Below are 27,117 nucleotides of genomic sequence, written 5' to 3'. Positions count from 1 at the left end.
TGCACTTACCCAGGTAGTAATTCACCCTGCACTTACACAGGGAGTAATTCACCCTGCACTTTCACAGGGAGTAATTCACCCCGTACTTTCACAGGGAGTAATTCACCCTGCACTTTCACAGGGAGTAATTCACCCCGCACTTTCACAGGGAGTAATTCACCCCGTACTTTCACAGGGAGTAATTCACCCTGCACTTTCACAGGGAGTAATTCACCCCGTACTTTCACAGGGAGTAATTCACCCTGCACTTTCACAGGGAGTAATTCACCCCGCACTTTCACAGGGAGGAATTCACCCCGTACTTTCACAGGGAGTAATTCACCCTGCACTTTCACTGGGAGTAATTCACCCCGCACTTTCACAGGGAGTAATTCACCCCGCACTTACACAGGGAGTAATTCACCCTGCACTTTCACAGGGAGTAATTCACCCTGCACTTTCACAGGGAGTAATTCACCCCGCACTTACACAGGGAGTAATTCACCCTGCACTTACACAGGGAGTAATTCACACTGCACTTCCACAGGGAGTAATTCACCCAGCACTTACACAGGGAGTAATTCACTCTGCACTTTCACAGGGAGTAATTCACCCCGCACTTACACAGGGAGTAATTCACCCCGCACTTACACAGGGAGTAATTCACCCCGCACTTACACAGGGAGTAATTCACCCTGCACTTACACAGGGAGCAATTCACCCTGCACTTACACAGGGAGTAATTCACACTGCACTTTCACAGGGAGTAATTCACCCTGCACTTTCACAGGGAGTAATTCACCCTGCACTTACACAGGGAGTAATTCACCCCGCACTTCCACAGGGAGTAATTCACCCTGCACTTACACAGGGAGTAATTCACCACGCACTTACACAGGGAGTAATTCACCCCGCACTTACACAGGGAGTAATTCACCCCGCACTTACACAGGGAGTAATTCACCCAGCACTTACACAGGGAGTAATTCACCCTGCACTTACACAGGGAGTAATTCACCCCGCACTTACACAGGGAGTAATTCACCCCGCACTTTCACAGGGAGTAATTCACCCCGTACTTTCACAGGGAGTAATTCACCCCGTACTTTCACAGGGAGTAATTCACCCTGCACTTTCACAGGGAGTAATTCACCCCGTACTTTCACAGGGATTAATTCACCCTGCACTTACACAGGGAGTAATTCACCCTGCACTTTCACAGCGAGTAATTCACCCCGTACTTTCACAGGGAGTAATTCACCCTGCACTTTCACAGGGAGTAATTCACCCCGCACTTTCACAGGGAGTAATTCACCCCGTACTTTCACAGGGAGTAATTCACCCTGCACTTTCACAGGGAGTAATTCACCCCGTACTTTCACAGGGAGTAATTCACCCTGCACTTTCACAGGGAGTAATTCACCCCGCACTTTCACAGGGAGTAATTCACCCCGTACTTTCACAGGGAGTAATTCACCCTGCACTTTCACAGGGAGTAATTCACCCTGCACTTTCACAGGGAGTAATTCACCCAGCACTTACACAGGGAGTAATTCACCCCGCACTTTCACAGGGAGTAATTCACCCCGCACTTACACAGGGAGTAATTCACCCTGCACTTTCACAGGGAGTAATTCACCCTGCACTTACACAGGGAGTAATTCACCCTGCACTTTCACAGGGAGTAATTCACCCTGCACTTTCACAGGGAGTAATTCACCCCGCACTTACACAGGGAGTAATTCACCCTGCACTTACACAGGGAGTAATTCACACTGCACTTCCACAGGGAGTAATTCACCCAGCACTTACACAGGGAGTAATTCACTCTGCACTTTCACAGGGAGTAATTCACCCCGCACTTACACAGGGAGTAATTCACCCCGCACTTACACAGGGAGTAATTCACCCCGCACTTACACAGGGAGTAATTCACCCTGCACTTACACAGGGAGCAATTCACCCTGCACTTACACAGGGAGTAATTCACACTGCACTTTCACAGGGAGTAATTCACCCTGCACTTTCACAGGGAGTAATTCACCCTGCACTTACACAGGGAGTAATTCACCCCGCACTTCCACAGGGAGTAATTCACCCTGCACTTACACAGGGAGTAATTCACCACGCACTTACACAGGGAGTAATTCACCCCGCACTTACACAGGGAGTAATTCACCCCGCACTTACACAGGGAGTAATTCACCCAGCACTTACACAGGGAGTAATTCACCCTGCACTTACACAGGGAGTAATTCACCCCGCACTTACACAGGGAGTAATTCACCCCGCACTTTCACAGGGAGTAATTCACCCCGTACTTTCACAGGGAGTAATTCACCCCGTACTTTCACAGGGAGTAATTCACCCCGCACTTACACAGGGAGTAATTCACCCCGCACTTACACAGGGAGTAATTCACCCTGCACTTACACAGGGAGCAATTCACCCTGCACTTACACAGGGAGTAATTCACACTGCACTTTCACAGGGAGTAATTCACCCTGCACTTTCACAGGGAGTAATTCACCCTGCACTTACACAGGGAGTAATTCACCCCGCACTTCCACAGGGAGTAATTCACCCTGCACTTACACAGGGAGTAATTCACCACGCACTTACACAGGGAGTAATTCACCCCGCACTTGCACAGGGAGTAATTCACCCCGCACTTACACAGGGAGTAATTCACCCAGCACTTACACAGGGAGTAATTCACCCTGCACTTACACAGGGAGTAATTCACCCTGCACTTTCACAGGGAGTAATTCACCCTGCACTTTCACAGGGAGTAATTCACCCCGTACTTTCACAGGGAGTAATTCACCCCGTACTTTCACAGGGAGTAATTCACCCTGCACTTACACAGGGAGTAATTCACCCTGCACTTTCACAGGGAGTAATTCACCCCGCACTTACACAGGGAGTAATTCACCCTGCACTTACACAGGGAGAAATTCACCCTGCACTTTCACAGGGAGTAATTCACCCTGCACTTTCACAGGGAGTAATTCACCCCGCACTTACACAGGGAGTAATTCACCCTGCACTTACACAGGGAGTAATTCACCCCGCACTTTCACAGGGAGTAATTCACCCTGCACTTACACAGGGAGTAATTCACCCTGCACTTACACAGGGAGTAATTCACCCAGCACTTACACAGGGAGTAATTCACCCTGCACTTACACAGGGAGTAATTCACCCCGCACTTACACAGGGAGTAATTCACCCTGCACTTTCACAGGGAGTAATTCACCCCGTACTTTCACAGGGAGTAATTCACCCCGTACTTTCACAGGGAGTAATTCACCCCGTACTTTCACAGGGAGTAATTCACCCCGTACTTTCACAGGGATTAATTCACCCTGCACTTTCACAGGGAGTAATTCACCCCGCACTTACACAGGGAGTAATTCACCCCGTACTTTCACAGGGAGTAATTCACCCTGCACTTACACAGGGAGTAATTCACCCTGCACTTTCACAGGGAGTAATTCACCACGTACTTTCACAGGGAGTAATTCACCCTGCACTTACACAGGGAGTAATTCACCCTGCACTTACACAGGGAGTAATTCACCCCGCACTTACACAGGGAGTAATTCACCCTGCACTTACACAGGGAGTAATTCACCCCGCACTTTCACAGGGAGTAATTCACCCTGCACTTACACAGGGAGTAATTCACCCCGCACTTACACAGGGAGTAATTCACCCCGCACTTACACAGGGAGTAATTCACCCTGCACTTACACAGGGAGTAATTCACCCCGCACTTACACAGGGAGTAATTCACCCCGCACTTTCACAGGGAGTAATTCACCCTGCACTTACACAGCGAGTAATTCACCCCGCACTTACACAGGGAGTAATTCACCCTGCACTTTCACAGGGAGTAATTCACCCTGCACTTACACAGGGAGTAATTCACCCCGCACTTACACAGGGAGTAATTCACCCTGCACTTACACAGGGAGTAATTCACCCTGCACTTTCACAGGGAGTAATTCACCCTGTACTTTCACAGGGAGTAATTCACCCAGCACTTACACAGGGAGTAATTCACCCTGCACTTTCACAGGGAGTAATTCACCCTGCATTTACACAGGGAGTAATTCACCCCGTACTTTCACAGGGAGTAATTCACCCTGCACTTACACAGGGAGTAATTCACCCTGCACTTTCACAGGGAGTAATTCACCCTGCACTTACCCAGGTAGTAATTCACCCTGCACTTACACAGGGAGTAATTCACCCTGCACTTTCACAGGGAGTAATTCACCCCGTACTTTCACAGGGAGTAATTCACCCTGCACTTTCACAGGGAGTAATTCACCCCGCACTTTCACAGGGAGTAATTCACCCCGTACTTTCACAGGGAGTAATTCACCCTGCACTTTCACAGGGAGTAATTCACCCCGTACTTTCACAGGGAGTAATTCACCCTGCACTTTCACAGGGAGTAATTCACCCCGCACTTTCACAGGGAGTAATTCACCCCGTACTTTCACAGGGAGTAATTCACCCTGCACTTTCACAGGGAGTAATTCACCCCGCACTTTCACAGGGAGTAATTCACCCCGCACTTACACAGGGAGTAATTCACCCTGCACTTTCACAGGGAGTAATTCACCCTGCACTTTCACAGGGAGTAATTCACCCCGCACTTACACAGGGAGTAATTCACCCTGCACTTACACAGGGAGTAATTCACACTGCACTTCCACAGGGAGTAATTCACCCAGCACTTACACAGGGAGTAATTCACTCTGCACTTTCACAGGGAGTAATTCACCCCGCACTTACACAGGGAGTAATTCACCCCGCACTTACACAGGGAGTAATTCACCCCGCACTTACACAGGGAGTAATTCACCCTGCACTTACACAGGGAGCAATTCACCCTGCACTTACACAGGGAGTAATTCACACTGCACTTTCACAGGGAGTAATTCACCCTGCACTTTCACAGGGAGTAATTCACCCTGCACTTACACAGGGAGTAATTCACCCCGCACTTCCACAGGGAGTAATTCACCCTGCACTTACACAGGGAGTAATTCACCACGCACTTACACAGGGAGTAATTCACCACGCACTTACACAGGGAGTAATTCACCCCGCACTTACACAGGGAGTAATTCACCCAGCACTTACACAGGGAGTAATTCACCCTGCACTTACACAGGGAGTAATTCACCCCGCACTTACACAGGGAGTAATTCACCCCGCACTTTCACAGGGAGTAATTCACCCCGTACTTTCACAGGGAGTAATTCACCCCGTACTTTCACAGGGAGTAATTCACCCTGCACTTTCACAGGGAGTAATTCACCCCGTACTTTCACAGGGATTAATTCACCCTGCACTTGCACAGGGAGTAATTCACCCTGCACTTTCACAGGGAGTAATTCACCCCGTACTTTCACAGGGAGTAATTCACCCTGCACTTTCACAGGGAGTAATTCACCCCGCACTTTCACAGGGAGTAATTCACCCCGTACTTTCACAGGGAGTAATTCACCCTGCACTTTCACAGGGAGTAATTCACCCCGTACTTTCACAGGGAGTAATTCACCCTGCACTTTCACAGGGAGTAATTCACCCCGCACTTTCACAGGGAGTAATTCACCCCGTACTTTCACAGGGAGTAATTCACCCTGCACTTTCACAGGGAGTAATTCACCCTGCACTTTCACAGGGAGTAATTCACCCAGCACTTACACAGGGAGTAATTCACCCCGCACTTTCACAGGGAGTAATTCACCCCGCACTTACACAGGGAGTAATTCACCCTGCACTTTCACAGGGAGTAATTCACCCTGCACTTTCACAGGGAGTAATTCACCCCGCACTTACACAGGGAGTAATTCACCCTGCACTTACACAGGGAGTAATTCACACTGCACTTCCACAGGGAGTAATTCACCCAGCACTTACACAGGGAGTAATTCACTCTGCACTTTCACAGGGAGTAATTCACCCCGCACTTACACAGGGAGTAATTCACCCCGCACTTACACAGGGAGTAATTCACCCCGCACTTACACAGGGAGTAATTCACCCTGCACTTACACAGGGAGCAATTCACCCTGCACTTACACAGGGAGTAATTCACACTGCACTTTCACAGGGAGTAATTCACCCTGCACTTTCACAGGGAGTAATTCACCCTGCACTTACACAGGGAGTAATTCACCCCGCACTTCCACAGGGAGTAATTCACCCTGCACTTACACAGGGAGTAATTCACCACGCACTTACACAGGGAGTAATTCACCCCGCACTTACACAGGGAGTAATTCACCCCGCACTTACACAGGGAGTAATTCACCCAGCACTTACACAGGGAGTAATTCACCCCGCACTTACACAGGGAGTAATTCACCCCGCACTTTCACAGGGAGTAATTCACCCCGTACTTTCACAGGGAGTAATTCACCCCGTACTTTCACAGGGATTAATTCACCCTGCACTTTCACAGGGAGTAATTCACCCCGCACTTACACAGGGAGTAATTCACCCCGCACTTACACAGGGAGTAATTCACCCTGCACTTACACAGGGAGTAATTCACCCTGCACTTTCACAGGGAGTAATTCACCCTGCACTTTCACAGGGAGTAATTCACCCCGCACTTACACAGGGAGTAATTCACCCCGCACTTACACAGGGAGTAATTCACCCCGTACTTTCACAGGGAGTAATTCACCCTGCACTTACACAGGGAGTAATTCACCCCGTACTTTCACAGGGAGTAATTCACCCTGCACTTACACAGGGAGTAATTCACCCTGCACTTTCACAGGGAGTAATTCACCCCGCACTTTCACAGGGAGTAATTCACCCTGCACTTACACAGGGAGTAATTCACCCTGCACTTCCACAGGGAGTAATTCACCCCGCACTTTCACAGGGAGTAATTCACACTGCACTTACACAGGGAGTAATTCACCCTGCACTTTCACAGGGAGTAATTCACCCTGCACTTTCACAGGGAGTAATTCACCCTGCACTTACACAGGGAGTAATTCACCCTGCACTTACACAGGGAGTAATTCACCCCGCACTTACACAGGGAGTAATTCACCCTGCACTTACACAGGGAGTAATTCACCCCGCACTTACACAGGGAGTAATTCACCCTGCACTTACACAGGGAGTAATTCACCCTGCACTTTCACAGGGAGTAATTCACCCTGCACTTTCACAGGGAGTAATTCACCCCGCACTTACACAGGGAGTAATTCACCCCGCACTTACACAGGGAGTAATTCACCCCGTACTTTCACAGGGAGTAATTCACCCCGTACTTTCACAGGGAGTAATTCACCCTGCACTTATACAGGGAGTAATTCACCCCGTACTTTCACAGGGAGGAATTCACCCTGCACTTACACAGGGAGTAATTCACCCTGCACTTTCACAGGGAGTAATTCACCCCGCACTTTCACAGGGAGTAATTCACCCTGCACTTACACAGGGAGTAATTCACCCTGCACTTCCACAGGGAGTAATTCACCCCGCACTTTCACAGGGAGTAATTCACACTGCACTTACACAGGGAGTAATTCACCCTGCACTTTCACAGGGAGTAATTCACCCTGCACTTTCACAGGGAGTAATTCACCCTGCACTTACACAGGGAGTAATTCACCCCGCACTTACACAGGGAGTAATTCACCCTGCACTTTCACATGGAGTAATTCACCCTGCACTTTCACAGGGAGTAATTCACCCCGCACTTTCACAGGGAGTAATTCACCCCGTACTTTCACAGGGAGTAATTCACCCTGCACTTACACAGGGAGTAATTCACCCTGCACTTTCACAGGGAGTAATTCACCCTGCACTTTCACAGGGAGTAATTCACCCCGTACTTTCACAGGGAGTAATTCACCCCGTACTTTCACAGGGAGTAATTCACCCTGCACTTACACAGGGAGTAATTCACCCTGCACTTTCACAGGGAGTAATTCACCCCGCACTTACACAGGGAGTAATTCACCCTGCACTTACACAGGGAGAAATTCACCCTGCACTTTCACAGGGAGTAATTCACCCTGCACTTTCACAGGGAGTAATTCACCCCGCACTTACACAGGGAGTAATTCACCCTGCACTTACACAGGGAGTAATTCACCCCGCACTTTCACAGGGAGTAATTCACCCTGCACTTACACAGGGAGTAATTCACCCTGCACTTACACAGGGAGTAATTCACCCAGCACTTACACAGGGAGTAATTCACCCTGCACTTACACAGGGAGTAATTCACCCCGCACTTACACAGGGAGTAATTCACCCTGCACTTTCACAGGGAGTAATTCACCCCGTACTTTCACAGGGAGTAATTCACCCCGTACTTTCACAGGGAGTAATTCACCCTGCACTTTCACAGGGAGTAATTCACCCCGCACTTACACAGGGAGTAATTCACCCCGCACTTACACAGGGAGTAATTCACCCTGCACTTACACAGGGAGTAATTCACCCTGCACTTTCACAGGGAGTAATTCACCCTGCACTTTCACAGGGAGTAATTCACCCCGCACTTACACAGGGAGTAATTCACCCCGCACTTACACAGGGAGTAATTCACCCCGTACTTTCACAGGGAGTAATTCACCCTGCACTTACACAGGGAGTAATTCACCCTGCACTTTCACAGGGAGTAATGCACCCCGCACTTACACAGGGAGTAATTCACCCCGTACTTTCACAGGGAGTAATTCACCCTGCACTTACACAGGGAGTAATTCACCCTGCACTTACACAGGGAGTAATTCACCCCGCACTTTCACAGGGAGTAATTCACCCTGCACTTACACAGGGAGTAATTCACCCCGCACTTACACAGGGAGTAATTCACCCCGCACTTACACAGGGAGTAATTCACCCTGCACTTACACAGGGAGTAATTCACCCCGCACTTACACAGGGAGTAATTCACCCCGCACTTTCACAGGGAGTAATTCACCCTGCACTTACACAGGGAGTAATTCACCCCGCACTTACACAGGGAGTAATTCACCCTGCACTTTCACAGGGAGTAATTCACCCTGCACTTACACAGGGAGTAATTCACCCCGCACTTACACAGGGAGTAATTCACCCTGCACTTACACAGGGAGTAATTCACCCTGCACTTTCACAGGGAGTAATTCACCCTGTACTTTCACAGGGAGTAATTCACCCAGCACTTACACAGGGAGTAATTCACCCTGCACTTTCACAGGGAGTAATTCACCCTGCATTTACACAGGGAGTAATTCACCCCGTACTTTCACAGGGAGTAATTCACCCTGCACTTACACAGGGAGTAATTCACCCTGCACTTTCACAGGGAGTAATTCACCCTGCACTTACCCAGGTAGTAATTCACCCTGCACTTACACAGGGAGTAATTCACCCTGCACTTTCACAGGGAGTAATTCACCCCGTACTTTCACAGGGAGTAATTCACCCTGCACTTTCACAGGGAGTAATTCACCCCGCACTTTCACAGGGAGTAATTCACCCCGTACTTTCACAGGGAGTAATTCACCCTGCACTTTCACAGGGAGTAATTCACCCCGTACTTTCACAGGGAGTAATTCACCCTGCACTTTCACAGGGAGTAATTCACCCTGCACTTTCACAGGGAGTAATTCACCCCGTACTTTCACAGGGTGTAATTCACCCTGCACTTTCACAGGGAGTAATTCACCCCGCACTTTCACAGGGAGTAATTCACCCCGCACTTACACAGGGAGTAATTCACCCTGCACTTTCACAGGGAGTAATTCACCCTGCACTTTCACAGGGAGTAATTCACCCCGCACTTACACAGGGAGTAATTCACCCTGCACTTACACAGGGAGTAATTCACACTGCACTTCCACAGGGAGTAATTCACCCAGCACTTACACAGGGAGTAATTCACTCTGCACTTTCACAGGGAGTAATTCACCCCGCACTTACACAGGGAGTAATTCACCCCGCACTTACACAGGGAGTAATTCACCCCGCACTTACACAGGGAGTAATTCACCCTGCACTTACACAGGGAGTAATTCACCCCGCACTTACACAGGGAGTAATTCACCCTGCACTTACACAGGGAGTAATTCACCCCGCACTTACACAGGGAGTAATTCACCCTGCACTTTCACAGGGAGTAATTCACCCTGCACTTACACAGGGAGCAATTCACCCCGCACTTTCACAGGGAGTAATTCACACTGCACTTTCACAGGGAGTAATTCACCCTGCACTTTCACAGGGAGTAATTCACCCCGCACTTACACAGGGAGTAATTCACCCTGCACTTACACAGGGAGTAATTCACCCCGCACTTCCACAGGGAGTAATTCACCCCGCACTTACACAGGGAGTAATTCACCCTGCACTTTCACAGGGAGTAATTCACCCTGCACTTACACAGGGAGCAATTCACCCTGCACTTACACAGGGAGTAATTCACACTGCACTTTCACAGGGAGTAATTCACCCTGCACTTTCACAGGGAGTAATTCACCCCGCACTTACACAGGGAGTAATTCACCCTGCACTTACACAGGGAGTAATTCACCCTGCACTTACACAGGGAGTAATTCACCCTGCACTTTCACAGCGAGTAATTCACCCCGCACTTCCACAGGGAGTAATTCACCCTGCACTTACACAGGGAGTAATTCACCCCGCACTTACACAGGGAGTAATTCACCCCGCACTTACACAGGGAGTAATTCACCCCGCACTTACACAGGGAGTAATTCACCCAGCACTTACACAGGGAGTAATTCACCCCGCACTTTCACAGGGAGTAATTCACCCCGTACTTTCACAGGGAGTAATTCACCCTGCACTTTCACAGGGAGTAATTCACCCCGCACTTACACAGGGAGTAATTCACCCCGCACTTACACAGGGAGTAATTCACCCTGCACTTACACAGGGAGTAATTCACCCTGCACTTTCACAGGGAGTAATTCACCCTGCACTTTCACAGGGAGTAATTCACCCCGCACTTACACAGGGAGTAATTCACCCCGCACTTACACAGGGAGTAATTCACCCCGTACTTTCACAGGGAGTAATTCACCCTGCACTTACACAGGGAGTAATTCACCCCGTACTTTCACAGGGAGTAATTCACCCTGCACTTACACAGGGAGTAATTCACCCTGCACTTTCACAGGGAGTAATTCACCCCGCACTTTCACAGGGAGTAATTCACCCTGCACTTACACAGGGAGTAATTCACCCTGCACTTCCACAGGGAGTAATTCACCCCGCACTTTCACAGGGAGTAATTCACACTGCACTTACACAGGGAGTAATTCACCCTGCACTTTCACAGGGAGTAATTCACCCTGCACTTTCACAGGGAGTAATTCACCCTGCACTTACACAGGGAGTAATTCACCCTGCACTTACACAGGGAGTAATTCACCCCGCACTTACACAGGGAGTAATTCACCCTGCACTTACACAGGGAGTAATTCACCCCGCACTTGCACAGGGAGTAATTCACCCTGCACTTACACAGGGAGTAATTCACCCTGCACTTTCACAGGGAGTAATTCACCCTGCACTTTCACAGGGAGTAATTCACCCCGCACTTACACAGGGAGTAATTCACCCCGCACTTACACAGGGAGTAATTCACCCCGTACTTTCACAGGGAGTAATTCACCCCGCACTTACACAGGGAGTAATTCACCCTGCACTTTCACAGGGAGTAATTCACCCCGTACTTTCACAGGGAGTAATTCACCCTGCACTTACACAGGGAGTAATTCACCCTGCACTTTCACAGGGAGTAATTCACCCCGTACTTTCACAGGGAGTAATTCACCCTGCACTTGCACAGGGAGTAATTCACCCCGTACTTTCACAGGGAGTAATTCACCCTGCACTTACACAGGGAGTAATTCACCCTGCACTTTCACAGGGAGTAATTCACCCCGCACTTTCACAGGGAGTAATTCACCCTGCACTTACACAGGGAGTAATTCACCCTGCACTTCCACAGGGAGTAATTCACCCCGCACTTTCACAGGGAGTAATTCACACTGCACTTACACAGGGAGTAATTCACCCTGCACTTTCACAGGGAGTAATTCACCCTGCACTTTCACAGGGAGTAATTCACCCTGCACTTACACAGGGAGTAATTCACCCCGCACTTACACAGGTAGTAATTCACCCTGCACTTTCACATGGAGTAATTCACCCTGCACTTTCACAGGGAGTAATTCACCCCGCACTTTCACAGGGAGTAATTCACCCCGTACTTTCACAGGGAGTAATTCACCCTGCACTTACACAGGGAGTAATTCACCCTGCACTTTCACAGGGAGTAATTCACCCTGCACTTTCACAGGGAGTAATTCACCCCGTACTTTCACAGTGAGTAATTCACCCCGTACTTTCACAGGGAGTAATTCACCCTGCACTTTCACAGGGAGTAATTCACCCCGCACTTACACAGGGAGTAATTCACCCTGCACTTACACAGGGAGTAATTCACCCCGCACTTTCACAGGGAGTAATTCACCCTGCACTTACACAGGGAGTAATTCACCCTGCACTTACACAGGGAGTAATTCACCCAGCACTTACACAGGGAGTAATTCACCCTGCACTTACACAGGGAGTAATTCACCCCGCACTTGCACAGGGAGTAATTCACCCTGCACTTTCACAGGGAGTAATTCACCCCGTACTTTCACAGGGAGTAATTCACCCCGTACTTTCACAGGGAGTAATTCACCCTGCACTTTCACAGGGAGTAATTCACCCCGCACTTACACAGGGAGTAATTCACCCCGCACTTACACAGGGAGTAATTCACCCTGCACTTACACAGGGAGTAATTCACCCTGCACTTTCACAGGGAGTAATTCACCCTGCACTTTCACAGGGAGTAATTCACCCCGCACTTACACAGGGAGTAATTCACCCCGCACTTACACAGGGAGTAATTCACCCCGTACTTTCACAGGGAGTAATTCACCCTGCACTTACACAGGGAGTAATTCACCCTGCACTTTCACAGGGAGTAATTCACCCCGCACTTACACAGGGAGTAATTCACCCCGTACTTTCACAGGGAGTAATTCACCCTGCACTTACACAGGGAGTAATTCACCCTGCACTTTCACAGGGAGTAATTCACCCTGCACTTTCACAGGGAGTAATTCACCCCGCCCTTACACAGGGAGTAATTCACCCTGCACTTACACAGGGAGTAATTCACCCTGCACTTTCACAGGGAGTAATTCACCCTGCATTTACACAGGGAGTAATTCACCCCGTACTTTCACAGGGAGTAATTCACCCTGCACTTACACAGGGAGTAATTCACCCCGCACTTTCACAGGGAGTAATTCACCCTGCACTTACACAGGGAGTAATTCACCCTGCACTTTCACAGGGAGTAATTCACCCCGTACTTTCACAGGGAGTAATTCACCCCGTACTTTCACAGGGAGTAATTCACCCCGCACTTTCACAGGGAGTAATTCACCCCGCACTTACACAGGGAGTAATTCACCCCGCACTTACACAGGGAGTAATTCACCCCGCACTTACACAGGGAGTAATTCACCCTGCACTTACACAGGGAGTAATTCACCCTGCACTTACACAGGGAGTAATTCACCCTGCACTTACACAGGGAGTAATTCACCCTGCACTTTCACAGGGAGTAATTCACCCCGTACTTTCACAGGGAGTAATTCACCCCGTACTTTCACAGGGAGTAATTCACCCTGCACTTTCACAGGGAGTAATTCACCCTGCACTTACACAGGGAGTAATTCACCCTGCACTTACACAGGGAGTAATTCACCCTGCACTTTCACAGGGAGTAATTCACCCTGCACTTACACAGGGAGTAATTCACCCCGCACTTACACAGGGAGTAATTCACCCCGTACTTTCACAGGGAGTAATTCACCCCGTACTTTCACAGGGAGTAATTCACCCCGTACTTTCACAGGGAGTAATTCACCCCGCACTTTCACAGGGAGTAATTCACCCCGTACTTTCACAGGGAGTAATTCACCCTGTACTTTCACAGGGAGTAATTCACCCTGCACTTTCACAGGGAGTAATTCACCCCGTACTTTCACAGGGAGTAATTCACCCCGTACTTTCACAGGGAGTAATTCACCCTGCACTTTCACAGGGAGTAATTCACCCCGCACTTACACAGGGAGTAATTCACCCTGCACTTACACAGGGAGTAATTCACCCTGCACTTTCACAGGGAGTAATTCACCCTGCACTTTCACAGGGAGTAATTCACCCTGCACTTACACAGGGAGTAATTCACCCTGCACTTACACAGGGAGTAATTCACCCTGCACTTTCACAGGGAGTAATTCACCCCGCACTTACACAGGGAGTAATTCACCCCGTACTTTCACAGGGAGTAATTCACCCTGCACTTACACAGGGAGTAATTCACCCCGCACTTACACAGGGAGTAATTCACCCCGCACCTTCACAGGGAGTAATTCACCCTGCACTTACACAGGGAGTAATTCACCCTGCACTTACACAGGGAGTAATTCACCCCGTACTTTCACAGGGAGTAATTCACCCTGCACTTACACAGGGAGTAATTCACACTGCACTTACACAGGGAGTAATTCACCCTGCACTTACACAGGGAGTAATTCACCCTGCACTTTCACAGGGAGTAATTCACCCCGTACTTTCACAGGGACTAATTCACCCTGCACTTACACAGGGAGTAATTCACACTGCACTTACACAGGGAGTAATTCACCCTGCACTTACACAGGGAGTAATTCACCCTGCACTTTCACAGGGAGTAATTCACCCCGCACTTTCACAGGGAGTAATTCACCCCGTACTTTCACAGGGAGTAATTCACCCTGCACTTTCACAGGGAGTAATTCACCCCGTACTTTCACAGGGAGTAATTCACCCTGCACTTTCACAGGGAGTAATTCACCCCGCACTTTCACAGGGAGTAATTCACCCCGTACTTTCACAGGGTGTAATTCACCCTGCACTTTCACAGGGAGTAATTCACCCCGCACTTTCACAGGGAGTAATTCACCCCGCACTTACACAGGGAGTAATTCACCCTGCACTTTCACAGGGAGTAATTCACCCTGCACTTTCACAGGGAGTAATTCACCCCGCACTTACACAGGGAGTAATTCACCCTGCACTTACACAGGGAGTAATTCACACTGCACTTCCACAGGGAGTAATTCACCCAGCACTTACACAGGGAGTAATTCACTCTGCACTTTCACAGGGAGTAATTCACCCCGCACTTACACAGGGAGTAATTCACCCCGCACTTACACAGGGAGTAATTCACCCCGCACTTACACAGGGAGTAATTCACCCTGCACTTACACAGGGAGTAATTCACCCCGCACTTACACAGGGAGTAATTCACCCTGCACTTACACAGGGAGTAATTCACCCCGCACTTACACAGGGAGTAATTCACCCTGCACTTTCACAGGGAGTAATTCACCCTGCACTTACACAGGGAGCAATTCACCCTGCACTTACACAGGGAGTAATTCACACTGCACTTTCACAGGGAGTAATTCACCCTGCACTTTCACAGGGAGTAATTCACCCCGCACTTACACAGGGAGTAATTCACCCTGCACTTACACAGGGAGTAATTCACCCCGCACTTCCACAGGGAGTAATTCACCCCGCACTTACACAGGGAGTAATTCACCCTGCACTTTCACAGGGAGTAATTCACCCTGCACTTACACAGGGAGCAATTCACCCTGCACTTACACAGGGAGTAATTCACACTGCACTTTCACAGGGAGTAATTCACCCTGCACTTTCACAGGGAGTAATTCACCCCGCACTTACACAGGGAGTAATTCACCCTGCACTTACACAGGGAGTAATTCACCCTGCACTTACACAGGGAGTAATTCACCCTGCACTTTCACAGCGAGTAATTCACCCCGTACTTTCACAGGGAGTAATTCACCCCGCACTTCCACAGGGAGTAATTCACCCTGCACTTACACAGGGAGTAATTCACCCCGCACTTACACAGGGAGTAATTCACCCCGCACTTACACAGGGAGTAATTCACCCCGCACTTACACAGGGAGTAATTCACCCAGCACTTACACAGGGAGTAATTCACCCTGCACTTACACAGGGAGTAATTCACCCCGCACTTACACAGGGAGTAATTCACCCCGCACTTTCACAGGGAGTAATTCACCCCGTACTTTCACAGGGAGTAATTCACCCTGCACTTTCACAGGGAGTAATTCACCCCGCACTTACACAGGGAGTAATTCACCCCGCACTTACACAGGGAGTAATTCACCCTGCACTTACACAGGGAGTAATTCACCCTGCACTTTCACAGGGAGTAATTCACCCTGCACTTTCACAGGGAGTAATTCACCCCGCACTTACACAGGGAGTAATTCACCCCGCACTTACACAGGGAGTAATTCACCCCGTACTTTCACAGGGAGTAATTCACCCTGCACTTACACAGGGAGTAATTCACCCCGTACTTTCACAGGGAGTAATTCACCCTGCACTTACACAGGGAGTAATTCACCCTGCACTTTCACAGGGAGTAATTCACCCCGCACTTTCACAGGGAGTAATTCACCCTGCACTTACACAGGGAGTAATTCACCCTGCACTTCCACAGGGAGTAATTCACCCCGCACTTTCACAGGGAGTAATTCACACTGCACTTACACAGGGAGTAATTCACCCTGCACTTTCACAGGGAGTAATTCACCCTGCACTTTCACAGGGAGTAATTCACCCTGCACTTACACAGGGAGTAATTCACCCTGCACTTACACAGGGAGTAATTCACCCCGCACTTACACAGGGAGTAATTCACCCTGCACTTACACAGGGAGTAATTCACCCCGCACTTACACAGGGAGTAATTCACCCTGCACTTACACAGGGAGTAATTCACCCTGCACTTTCACAGGGAGTAATTCACCCTGCACTTTCACAGGGAGTAATTCACCCCGCACTTACACAGGGAGTAATTCACCCCGCACTTACACAGGGAGTAATTCACCCCGTACTTTCACAGGGAGTAATTCACCCCGCACTTACACAGGGAGTAATTCACCCTGCACTTTCACAGGGAGTAATTCACCCCGTACTTTCACAGGGAGTAATTCACCCTGCACTTACACAGGGAGTAATTCACCCTGCACTTTCACAGGGAGTAATTCACCCCGTACTTTCACAGGGAGTAATTCACCCTGCACTTGCACAGGGAGTAATTCACCCCGTACTTTCACAGGGAGTAATTCACCCTGCACTTACACAGGGAGTAATTCACCCTGCACTTTCACAGGGAGTAATTCACCCCGCACTTTCACAGGGAGTAATTCACCCTGCACTTACACAGGGAGTAATTCACCCTGCACTTCCACAGGGAGTAATTCACCCCGCACTTTCACAGGGAGTAATTCACACTGCACTTACACAGGGAGTAATTCACCCTGCACTTTCACAGGGAGTAATTCACCCTGCACTTTCACAGGGAGTAATTCACCCTGCACTTACACAGGGAGTAATTCACCCCGCACTTACACAGGGAGTAATTCACCCTGCACTTTCACATGGAGTAATTCACCCTGCACTTTCACAGGGAGTAATTCACCCCGCACTTTCACAGGGAGTAATTCACCCCGTACTTTCACAGGGAGTAATTCACCCTGCACTTACACAGGGAGTAATTCACCCTGCACTTTCACAGGGAGTAATTCACCCTGCACTTTCACAGGGAGTAATTCACCCCGTACTTTCACAGTGAGTAATTCACCCCGTACTTTCACAGGGAGTAATTCACCCTGCACTTTCACAGGGAGTAATTCACCCCGCACTTACACAGGGAGTAATTCACCCTGCACTTACACAGGGAGTAATTCACCCCGCACTTTCACAGGGAGTAATTCACCCTGCACTTACACAGGGAGTAATTCACCCTGCACTTACACAGGGAGTAATTCACCCAGCACTTACACAGGGAGTAATTCACCCTGCACTTACACAGGGAGTAATTCACCCCGCACTTACACAGGGAGTAATTCACCCTGCACTTTCACAGGGAGTAATTCACCCCGTACTTTCACAGGGAGTAATTCACCCCGTACTTTCACAGGGAGTAATTCACCCTGCACTTTCACAGGGAGTAATTCACCCCGCACTTACACAGGGAGTAATTCACCCCGCACTTACACAGGGAGTAATTCACCCTGCACTTACACAGGGAGTAATTCACCCTGCACTTTCACAGGGAGTAATTCACCCTGCACTTTCACAGGGAGTAATTCACCCCGCACTTACACAGGGAGTAATTCACCCCGCACTTACACAGGGAGTAATTCACCCCGTACTTTCACAGGGAGTAATTCACCCTGCACTTACACAGGGAGTAATTCACCCTGCACTTTCACAGGGAGTAATTCACCCCGCACTTACACAGGGAGTAATTCACCCCGTACTTTCACAGGGAGTAATTCACCCTGCACTTACACAGGGAGTAATTCACCCTGCACTTTCACAGGGAGTAATTCACCCTGCACTTTCACAGGGAGTAATTCACCCCGCCCTTACACAGGGAGTAATTCACCCTGCACTTACACAGGGAGTAATTCACCCTGCACTTTCACAGGGAGTAATTCACCCTGCATTTACACAGGGAGTAATTCACCCCGTACTTTCACAGGGAGTAATTCACCCTGCACTTACACAGGGAGTAATTCACCCCGCACTTTCACAGGGAGTAATTCACCCTGCACTTACACAGGGAGTAATTCACCCTGCACTTTCACAGGGAGTAATTCACCCCGTACTTTCACAGGGAGTAATTCACCCCGTACTTTCACAGGGAGTAATTCACCCCGCACTTTCACAGGGAGTAATTCACCCCGCACTTACACAGGGAGTAATTCACCCCGCACTTACACAGGGAGTAATTCACCCCGCACTTACACAGGGAGTAATTCACCCTGCACTTACACAGGGAGTAATTCACCCTGCACTTACACAGGGAGTAATTCACCCTGCACTTACACAGGGAGTAATTCACCCTGCACTTTCACAGGGAGTAATTCACCCCGTACTTTCACAGGGAGTAATTCACCCCGTACTTTCACAGGGAGTAATTCACCCTGCACTTTCACAGGGAGTAATTCACCCTGCACTTACACAGGGAGTAATTCACCCTGCACTTACACAGGGAGTAATTCACCCTGCACTTTCACAGGGAGTAATTCACCCTGCACTTACACAGGGAGTAATTCACCCCGCACTTACACAGGGAGTAATTCACCCCGTACTTTCACAGGGAGTAATTCACCCCGTACTTTCACAGGGAGTAATTCACCCCGTACTTTCACAGGGAGTAATTCACCCCGCACTTTCACAGGGAGTAATTCACCCCGTACTTTCACAGGGAGTAATTCACCCTGTACTTTCACAGGGAGTAATTCACCCTGCACTTTCACAGGGAGTAATTCACCCCGTACTTTCACAGGGAGTAATTCACCCCGTACTTTCACAGGGAGTAATTCACCCTGCACTTTCACAGGGAGTAATTCACCCCGCACTTACACAGGGAGTAATTCACCCTGCACTTACACAGGGAGTAATTCACCCTGCACTTTCACAGGGAGTAATTCACCCTGCACTTTCACAGGGAGTAATTCACCCTGCACTTACACAGGGAGTAATTCACCCTGCACTTACACAGGGAGTAATTCACCCTGCACTTTCACAGGGAGTAATTCACCCCGCACTTACACAGGGAGTAATTCACCCCGTACTTTCACAGGGAGTAATTCACCCTGCACTTACACAGGGAGTAATTCACCCCGCACTTACACAGGGAGTAATTCACCCCGCACCTTCACAGGGAGTAATTCACCCTGCACTTACACAGGGAGTAATTCACCCTGCACTTACACAGGGAGTAATTCACCCCGTACTTTCACAGGGAGTAATTCACCCTGCACTTACACAGGGAGTAATTCACACTGCACTTACACAGGGAGTAATTCACCCTGCACTTACACAGGGAGTAATTCACCCTGCACTTTCACAGGGAGTAATTCACCCCGTACTTTCACAGGGACTAATTCACCCTGCACTTACACAGGGAGTAATTCACCCTGCACTTTCACAGGGAGTAATTCACCCTGCACTTACACAGGGTGTAATTCACCCTGCACTTACACAGGGAGTAATTCACCCCGCACTTACACAGGGAGTAATTCACCCCGCACTTACACAGGGAGTAATTCACCCTGCACTTTCACAGGGAGTAATTCACCCCACACTTTCACAGGGAGTAATTCACCCCCTACTTTCACAGGGAGTAATTCACCCCGTATTTTCACAGGGAGTAATTCACCCCGCACTTTCACAGGGAGTAATTCACCCCGCACTTTCACAGGGAGTAATTCACCCCGTACTTTCACAGGGAGTAATTCACCCTGCACTTACACAGGGAGTAATTCACCCTGCACTTTCACAGGGAGTAATTCACCCCGTACTTTCACAGGGAGTAATTCACCCTGCACTTTCACAGGGAGTAATTCACCCCGCACTTACACAGGGAGTAATTTACCCTGCACTTACACAGGGAGTCATTCACCCTGCACTTTCACAGGGAGTAATTCACCCTGCACTTTCACAGGGAGTAATTCACCCCGCACTTACACAGGGAGTAATTCACCCCGCACTTACACAGGGAGTAATTCACCCCGCACTTACACAGGGAGTAATTCACCCCGCACTTACACAGGGAGTAATTCACCCTGCACTTACACAGGGAGTAATTCACCCCGCACTTACACAGGGAGTAATTCACCCCGCACTTTCACAGGGAGTAATTCACCCTGCACTTACACAGGGAGTAATTCACCCCGCACTTACACAGGGAGTAATTCACCCTGCACTTTCACAGGGAGTAATTCACCCTGCACTTACACAGGGAGTAATTCACCCCGCACTTACACAGGGAGTAATTCACCCTGCACTTACACAGGGAGTAATTCACCCAGCACTTACACAGGGAGTAATTCACCCTGCACTTTCACAGGGAGTAATTCACCCTGCATTTACACAGGGAGTAATTCACCCCGTACTTTCACAGGGAGTAATTCACCCCGTACTTTCACAGGGAGTAATTCACCCTGCACTTACACAGGGAGTAATTCACCCCGTACTTTCACAGGGAGTAATTCACCCCGTACTTTCACAGGGAGTAATTCACCCTGCACTTTCACAGGGAGTAATTCACCCTGCACTTACACAGGGAGTAATTCACCCCGCACTTACACAGGGAGTAATTCACCCAGCACTTTCACAAAGGAGGAAAAACAAAGTTTTAAAAATATATCCATTTATTTTGAACTGAGATTGATCATTTTGAGTGGAAACAGTGATAATCAGGGCCAATGGTGTGTTGACTGAATCGGTCGAAAACTTTGGTCGCTGGATAGTTATGATCCTAATCTCGAGGTTATGAGCTCAACTCCCACCAGGGCAACTTGTCTATCTGATAATTTGTGGGCTGGTACCAGAAAAAATGACCATAAAAGCCGGTGGGTTATAAAAATCCAACTGGTTCACTAACGTCCTTCAGGGACTGATGTGGACTGGACTATATGTGACCAGTAGCACACTATGGTGTTGACTCATTGCCCTCAGGGGTGCTAGAGTTGGGCAATAAATACTGCACTTGTCAGTTCTGCCCACAACCCAACAACAAATTATTAAAAATCTATTTTTGTAGCATACGATTCCAGAGTTTTTACTCATATTTTGGGTGATTGGCAAAAGACCCAGAGGCGACATGAGGAAACATTTTTTTACGCAGCGAGTTCTGATCTGGAATTCACTGCCTAAAAGGGTGGTGGAAGCAGATTCGATAATAACTGTCAAAAAGGAATTGGAGAAATACTTGAAGGGAAAAAATTACAGGGCTATGGGGAAAGAGGAGGGGAATGGAACTAATTGGATAGTTCTTTCAAAGACCCGGCACAGGCACAATGGGCCGAATGGCCTCCTTCTGTCCTGCACCTACTATGATACCATGATAATAAAGGCTACCTATATAGTACCTTTCATATCCTCAGGATGTCCCAAAGTTAACATAGCCAATAAACTACTTTTGAAGTGAAGTCATTGTTTTAATGTGGGGAAATGTGACAGCCAATTTATGCACAAATGAGATAAATGACCAGGTAATCTGTATTTGTTGATGTTGGTTGAGGGAAAATAGGAAAACTCCCCACTCTTCTTTGAAACAGTGCCGTGGGATTGTTTACGTCCACCTGACGGATTTAATGCCTCAGCTGAGAGACGGCACCTCCAACAGTGCCGCACTCCCTCAATACTGCACTGAAGTGCAGTGATCATGGTCCAGATTATAACTTTCCACGCAGCCAATTCCTGATCTCAGGACAGCTGTCCAGTAAAGGCCAGGCACTTCTTCACAGAGGGAGAGTCACCCCGCACTGCACTTGGGCAGCTCCTAGTGACTGGAGGTACAGCAATGTCAGGAGAGCTCTGGAAGCGTTACTCCAGCCTGTTACCTTAACCAGGGGAATATGTATTGCAGGGAGAGAGTGCAAGAGGAGAAAATCAACTAAATTACTGCTGCGTTCTAAAAAAAAATCTTGTTCGACATCTTGCAGATCGGTCTCCAGATATTGATAATTACTCCGAGGAAGAGGACGACAGCTTCTCCTCCGAGCAGGAAGGCAGCGATGATGCCGTGCCTAGCCAGGTAGAAAGATTCGATAGCTTCGCAATCACACGCAGGGGTAGGAATTCCTCGGCTCCAAAAGCACATCTGAGGCACAAGCTGGGGGTGGGAGTTCCTGCACACACTAGCTTTCTGCCCAGAAGCCTGCAGCCTGCCAATTTGCACAGCGGTTTGGGGGTTGGATGGCCCTTGACGTCAGAGGGGAGGGAATTTCCACGCTGAGAATTCCCTTGGCCCAAGCCTTGGAAACCAGGATCGGATCAACCAGGCCTCCTCCCGAGTCCTGGCCTGGATCTCCATAATAATTCCAGCACTAAGATTCATATCAACCCCCTTATAAAAGGATCCAGTTGGGGAGAATTTTAAAAACTGCCTTAGCTGTCTGGGCAACAAGCAGCTTTTCCCGCTCCCCCCCCCCCAAGATCTGCATCCCCCTGCCCCCGAAGATATTTGAATCAATTGACCCCATCCTGGACCCGGATGTTCTGGCATGGTCAGCAGCTGAGGTCACTGGTGCCCACTCCTTCACATTAATGGCAGAGAGGAGCTGGGGATTTTTAGCCAAAACGTGCTTAACATGCACGAGCAACATCTACAACAGGATTCACAGTGATCATTTACTTCGTAAATATACAGTGGATCAAATTATCAGTCCTCAGTCCTTTTTACACTCAACCCCACAGAGGAATAAAGTAGTATCCCTTGGGACCTGAGCCCTCATTCCCCAGTACCTGAGAACTAACATGTCCTCAATATCTGGGAACAAACATGTCCTCAATATCTGGGAACTGACATGTCCTCAATATCTGGGAACAAACATGTCCTCAATATCTGGGAACTGACATGTCCTCAATATCTGGGAACTAACATGCTCTCAATATCTGGGAACTAACATGTCCTCAATATCTGGGAACTAACATGCTCTCAATATCTGGGAACTGACATGTCCTCGATATCTGGAAACTGACATGTCCTCAATATCTGGGAACGAACATGTCCTCAATATCTGGAAACTGATATGTCCTCAATATCTGGGAACTAACCTGTACTCAATATCTGGGAACTACCATGTCCTCAATATCTGGGAACTACCATGTCCTCAATATCTGGGAACTACCATGTCCTCAATATCTGGGAACTAACATGTCCTCAATATCTGGGAACTAACATGCTCTCAATATCTGGGAACGAACCTGCTCTCAATATCTGGAAACAAACCTGTCTTCAATATTTGGGAACTAACATGTCCTCAATATCTGGGAACAAACATGTCCTCAATATCTGGGAACTAACAAGTCCTCAATATTTGGGAACTAACATGTCCTCAATATCTGGAAACTGACATGCTCTCAATATCTGGGAACAAACATGTCCTCAATATCTGGGAACTGACATGTCCTCAATATCTGGGAACAAACATGTCCTCAATATCTGGGAACTGACATGTCCTCAATATCTGGGAACTGACATGTCCTCAATATCTGGGAACTAACATGCTCTCAATATCTGGAAACTAACATGCTCTCAATATCTGGGAACTGACATGTCCTCGATATCTGGAAACTGACATGTCCTCAATATCTGGGAACTAACATGTCCTCAATATCTGGAAACTGATATGTCCTCAATATCTGGGAACTAACCTGTACTCAATATCTGGGAACTACCATGTCCTCAATATCTGGGAACTACCATGTCCTCAATATCTGGGAACTACCATGTCCTCAATATCTGGGAACTAACATGTCCTCAATATCTGGGAACTAACATGCTCTCAATATCTGGGAACGAACCTGCTCTCAATATCTGGAAACAAACCTGTCTTCAATATTTGGGAACTAACATGTCCTCAATATCTGGGAACAAACATGTCCTCAATATCTGGGAACTAACATGTCCTCAATATCTGGGAACTAACATGTCCTCAATATCTGGGAACTGACATGTCCTCAATATCTGGGAACTGACATGTCCTCAATATCTGGGAACAAACATGTCCTCAATATCTGGGAACTGACATGTCCTCAATATCTGGGAACTGACATGTCCTCAATATCTGGGAACTAACATGCTCTCAATATCTGGAAACTAACATGCTCTCAATATCTGGGAACTAACATGTCCTCAATATCTGGGAACTAACATGCTCTCAATATCTGGGAACGAACCTGCTCTCAATATCTGGAAACAAACATGTCCTCAATATCTGGGAACAAACATGTCCTCAATATCTGGGAACTAACATGCTCTCAATATCTGGGAACGAACCTGCTCTCAATATCTGGGAACGAACCTGCTCTCAATATCTGGAAACAAACATGTCCTCAATATCTGAGAACAAACATGTCCTCAATATCTGAGAACAAACATGTCCTCAATATCTGAGAACAAACACGTCCTCAATATCTGGGAACTAACATGTCCTCAATATCTGAGAACAAACATGTCCCTCAATATCTGGGAACAAACATGTCCTCAATATCTGGGAACTAACATGCTCTCAATATCTGAGAACAAACATGTCCTCAATATCTGGGAACTAACATGTCCTCAATATCTGGGAACAAACATGTCCTCAATATCTGAGAACAACCATGCTCTCAATATCTGAGAACAAACATGTTCTCAATATCTGGGAACAAACATGCTTTCAATATCTGAGAACAAACATGTCCTCAATATCTGGGAACAAACATGTCCTCAATATCTGGGAACTAACATGTCCTCAATATCTGAGAACAAACATGTCCCTCAATATCTGGGAACTGACATGTCCTCAATATCTGAGAACAAACATGTCCTCAATATCTGGGAACTAACATGTCCTCAATATCTGAGAACAAACATGTCCCTCAATATCTGAGAACAAACATGTCCCTCAATATCTGGGAACTGACATGTCCTCAATATCTGGGAACAAACATGTCCTCAATATCTGGGAACTGACATGTCCTCAATATCTGGAAACAAACATGTCCTCAATGTCTGAGAACAAACATGTCCTCAATGTCTGAGAACAAACATGTCCTCAATATCTGGGAACTGACATGTCCTCAATATCTGGGAACTGACATGTCCTCAATATCTGGGAACTAACATGTCCTCAATATCTGGGAACTGACATGTCCTCAATATCTGGGAACAAACATGTCCTCAATATCTGGGAACTGACATGTCCTCAATATCTGGGAACTGACATGTCCTCAATATCTGGGAACTAACATGCTCTCAATATCTGGAAACTAACATGCTCTCAATATCTGGGAACTGACATGTCCTCGATATCTGGAAACTGACATGTCCTCAATATCTGGGAACTAACATGTCCTCAATATCTGGAAACTGATATGTCCTCAATATCTGGGAACTAACCTGTACTCAATATCTGGGAACTACCATGTCCTCAATATCTGGGAACTACCATGTCCTCAATATCTGGGAACTACCATGTCCTCAATATCTGGGAACTAACATGTCCTCAATATCTGGGAACTAACATGCTCTCAATATCTGGGAACGAACCTGCTCTCAATATCTGGAAACAAACCTGTCTTCAATATTTGGGAACTAACATGTCCTCAATATCTGGGAACAAACATGTCCTCAATATCTGGGAACTAACATGTCCTCAATATCTGGGAACTAACATGTCCTCAATATCTGGGAACTAACATGTCCTCAATATCTGGAAACTGACATGCTCTCAATATCTGGGAACAAACATGTCCTCAATATCTGGGAACTGACATGTCCTCAATATCTGGGAACTGACATGTCCTCAATATCTGGGAACAAACATGTCCTCAATATCTGGGAACTGACATGTCCTCAATATCTGGGAACTGACATGTCCTCAATATCTGGGAACTAACATGCTCTCAATATCTGGAAACTAACATGCTCTCAATATCTGGGAACTAACATGTCCTCAATATCTGGGAACTAACATGCTCTCAATATCTGGGAACGAACCTGCTCTCAATATCTGGAAACAAACATGTCCTCAATATCTGAGAACAAACATGTCCTCAATATCTGAGAACAAACATGTCCTCAATATCTGAGAACAAACATGTCCTCAATATCTGAGAACAAACACGTCCTCAATATCTGGGAACTAACATGTCCTCAATATCTGAGAACAAACATGTCCCTCAATATCTGGGAACAAACATGTCCTCAATATCTGGGAACTAACATGCTCTCAATATCTGAGAACAAACATGTCCTCAATATCTGGGAACTAACATGTACTCAATATCTGGGAACAAACATGTCCTCAATATCTGAGAACAACCATGCTCTCAATATCTGAGAACAAACATGTTCTCAATATCTGGGAACAA

The 27,117-nt window shown here is 47.8% G+C and overlaps 1 protein-coding gene across 1 annotated transcript in view; it reads left to right on the top strand.

The window, feature by feature from the left end:
* Positions 1 to 27,117, top strand: part of si:ch211-126j24.1 (phosphofurin acidic cluster sorting protein 2) — a gene marked incomplete at its 3' end in the record, with an annotated part of 536,875 nt that overhangs the window by 305,411 nt on the left and 204,347 nt on the right. The window contains exon 6 of the mRNA XM_067977559.1: positions 22,701 to 22,792. Coding sequence (XP_067833660.1) covers positions 22,701 to 22,792 — 92 coding nt within the window. The remainder of the gene's footprint in view (positions 1 to 22,700; positions 22,793 to 27,117) is intronic.

Source organism: Heptranchias perlo, unplaced genomic scaffold (genome assembly GCF_035084215.1).
Source record: "Heptranchias perlo isolate sHepPer1 unplaced genomic scaffold, sHepPer1.hap1 HAP1_SCAFFOLD_160, whole genome shotgun sequence".
Lineage (NCBI taxonomy): Eukaryota > Metazoa > Chordata > Chondrichthyes > Hexanchiformes > Hexanchidae > Heptranchias > Heptranchias perlo.
Note: the sequence above shows the minus strand (reverse complement) of the source record. Positions and strands in the feature narration are given on the sequence as shown.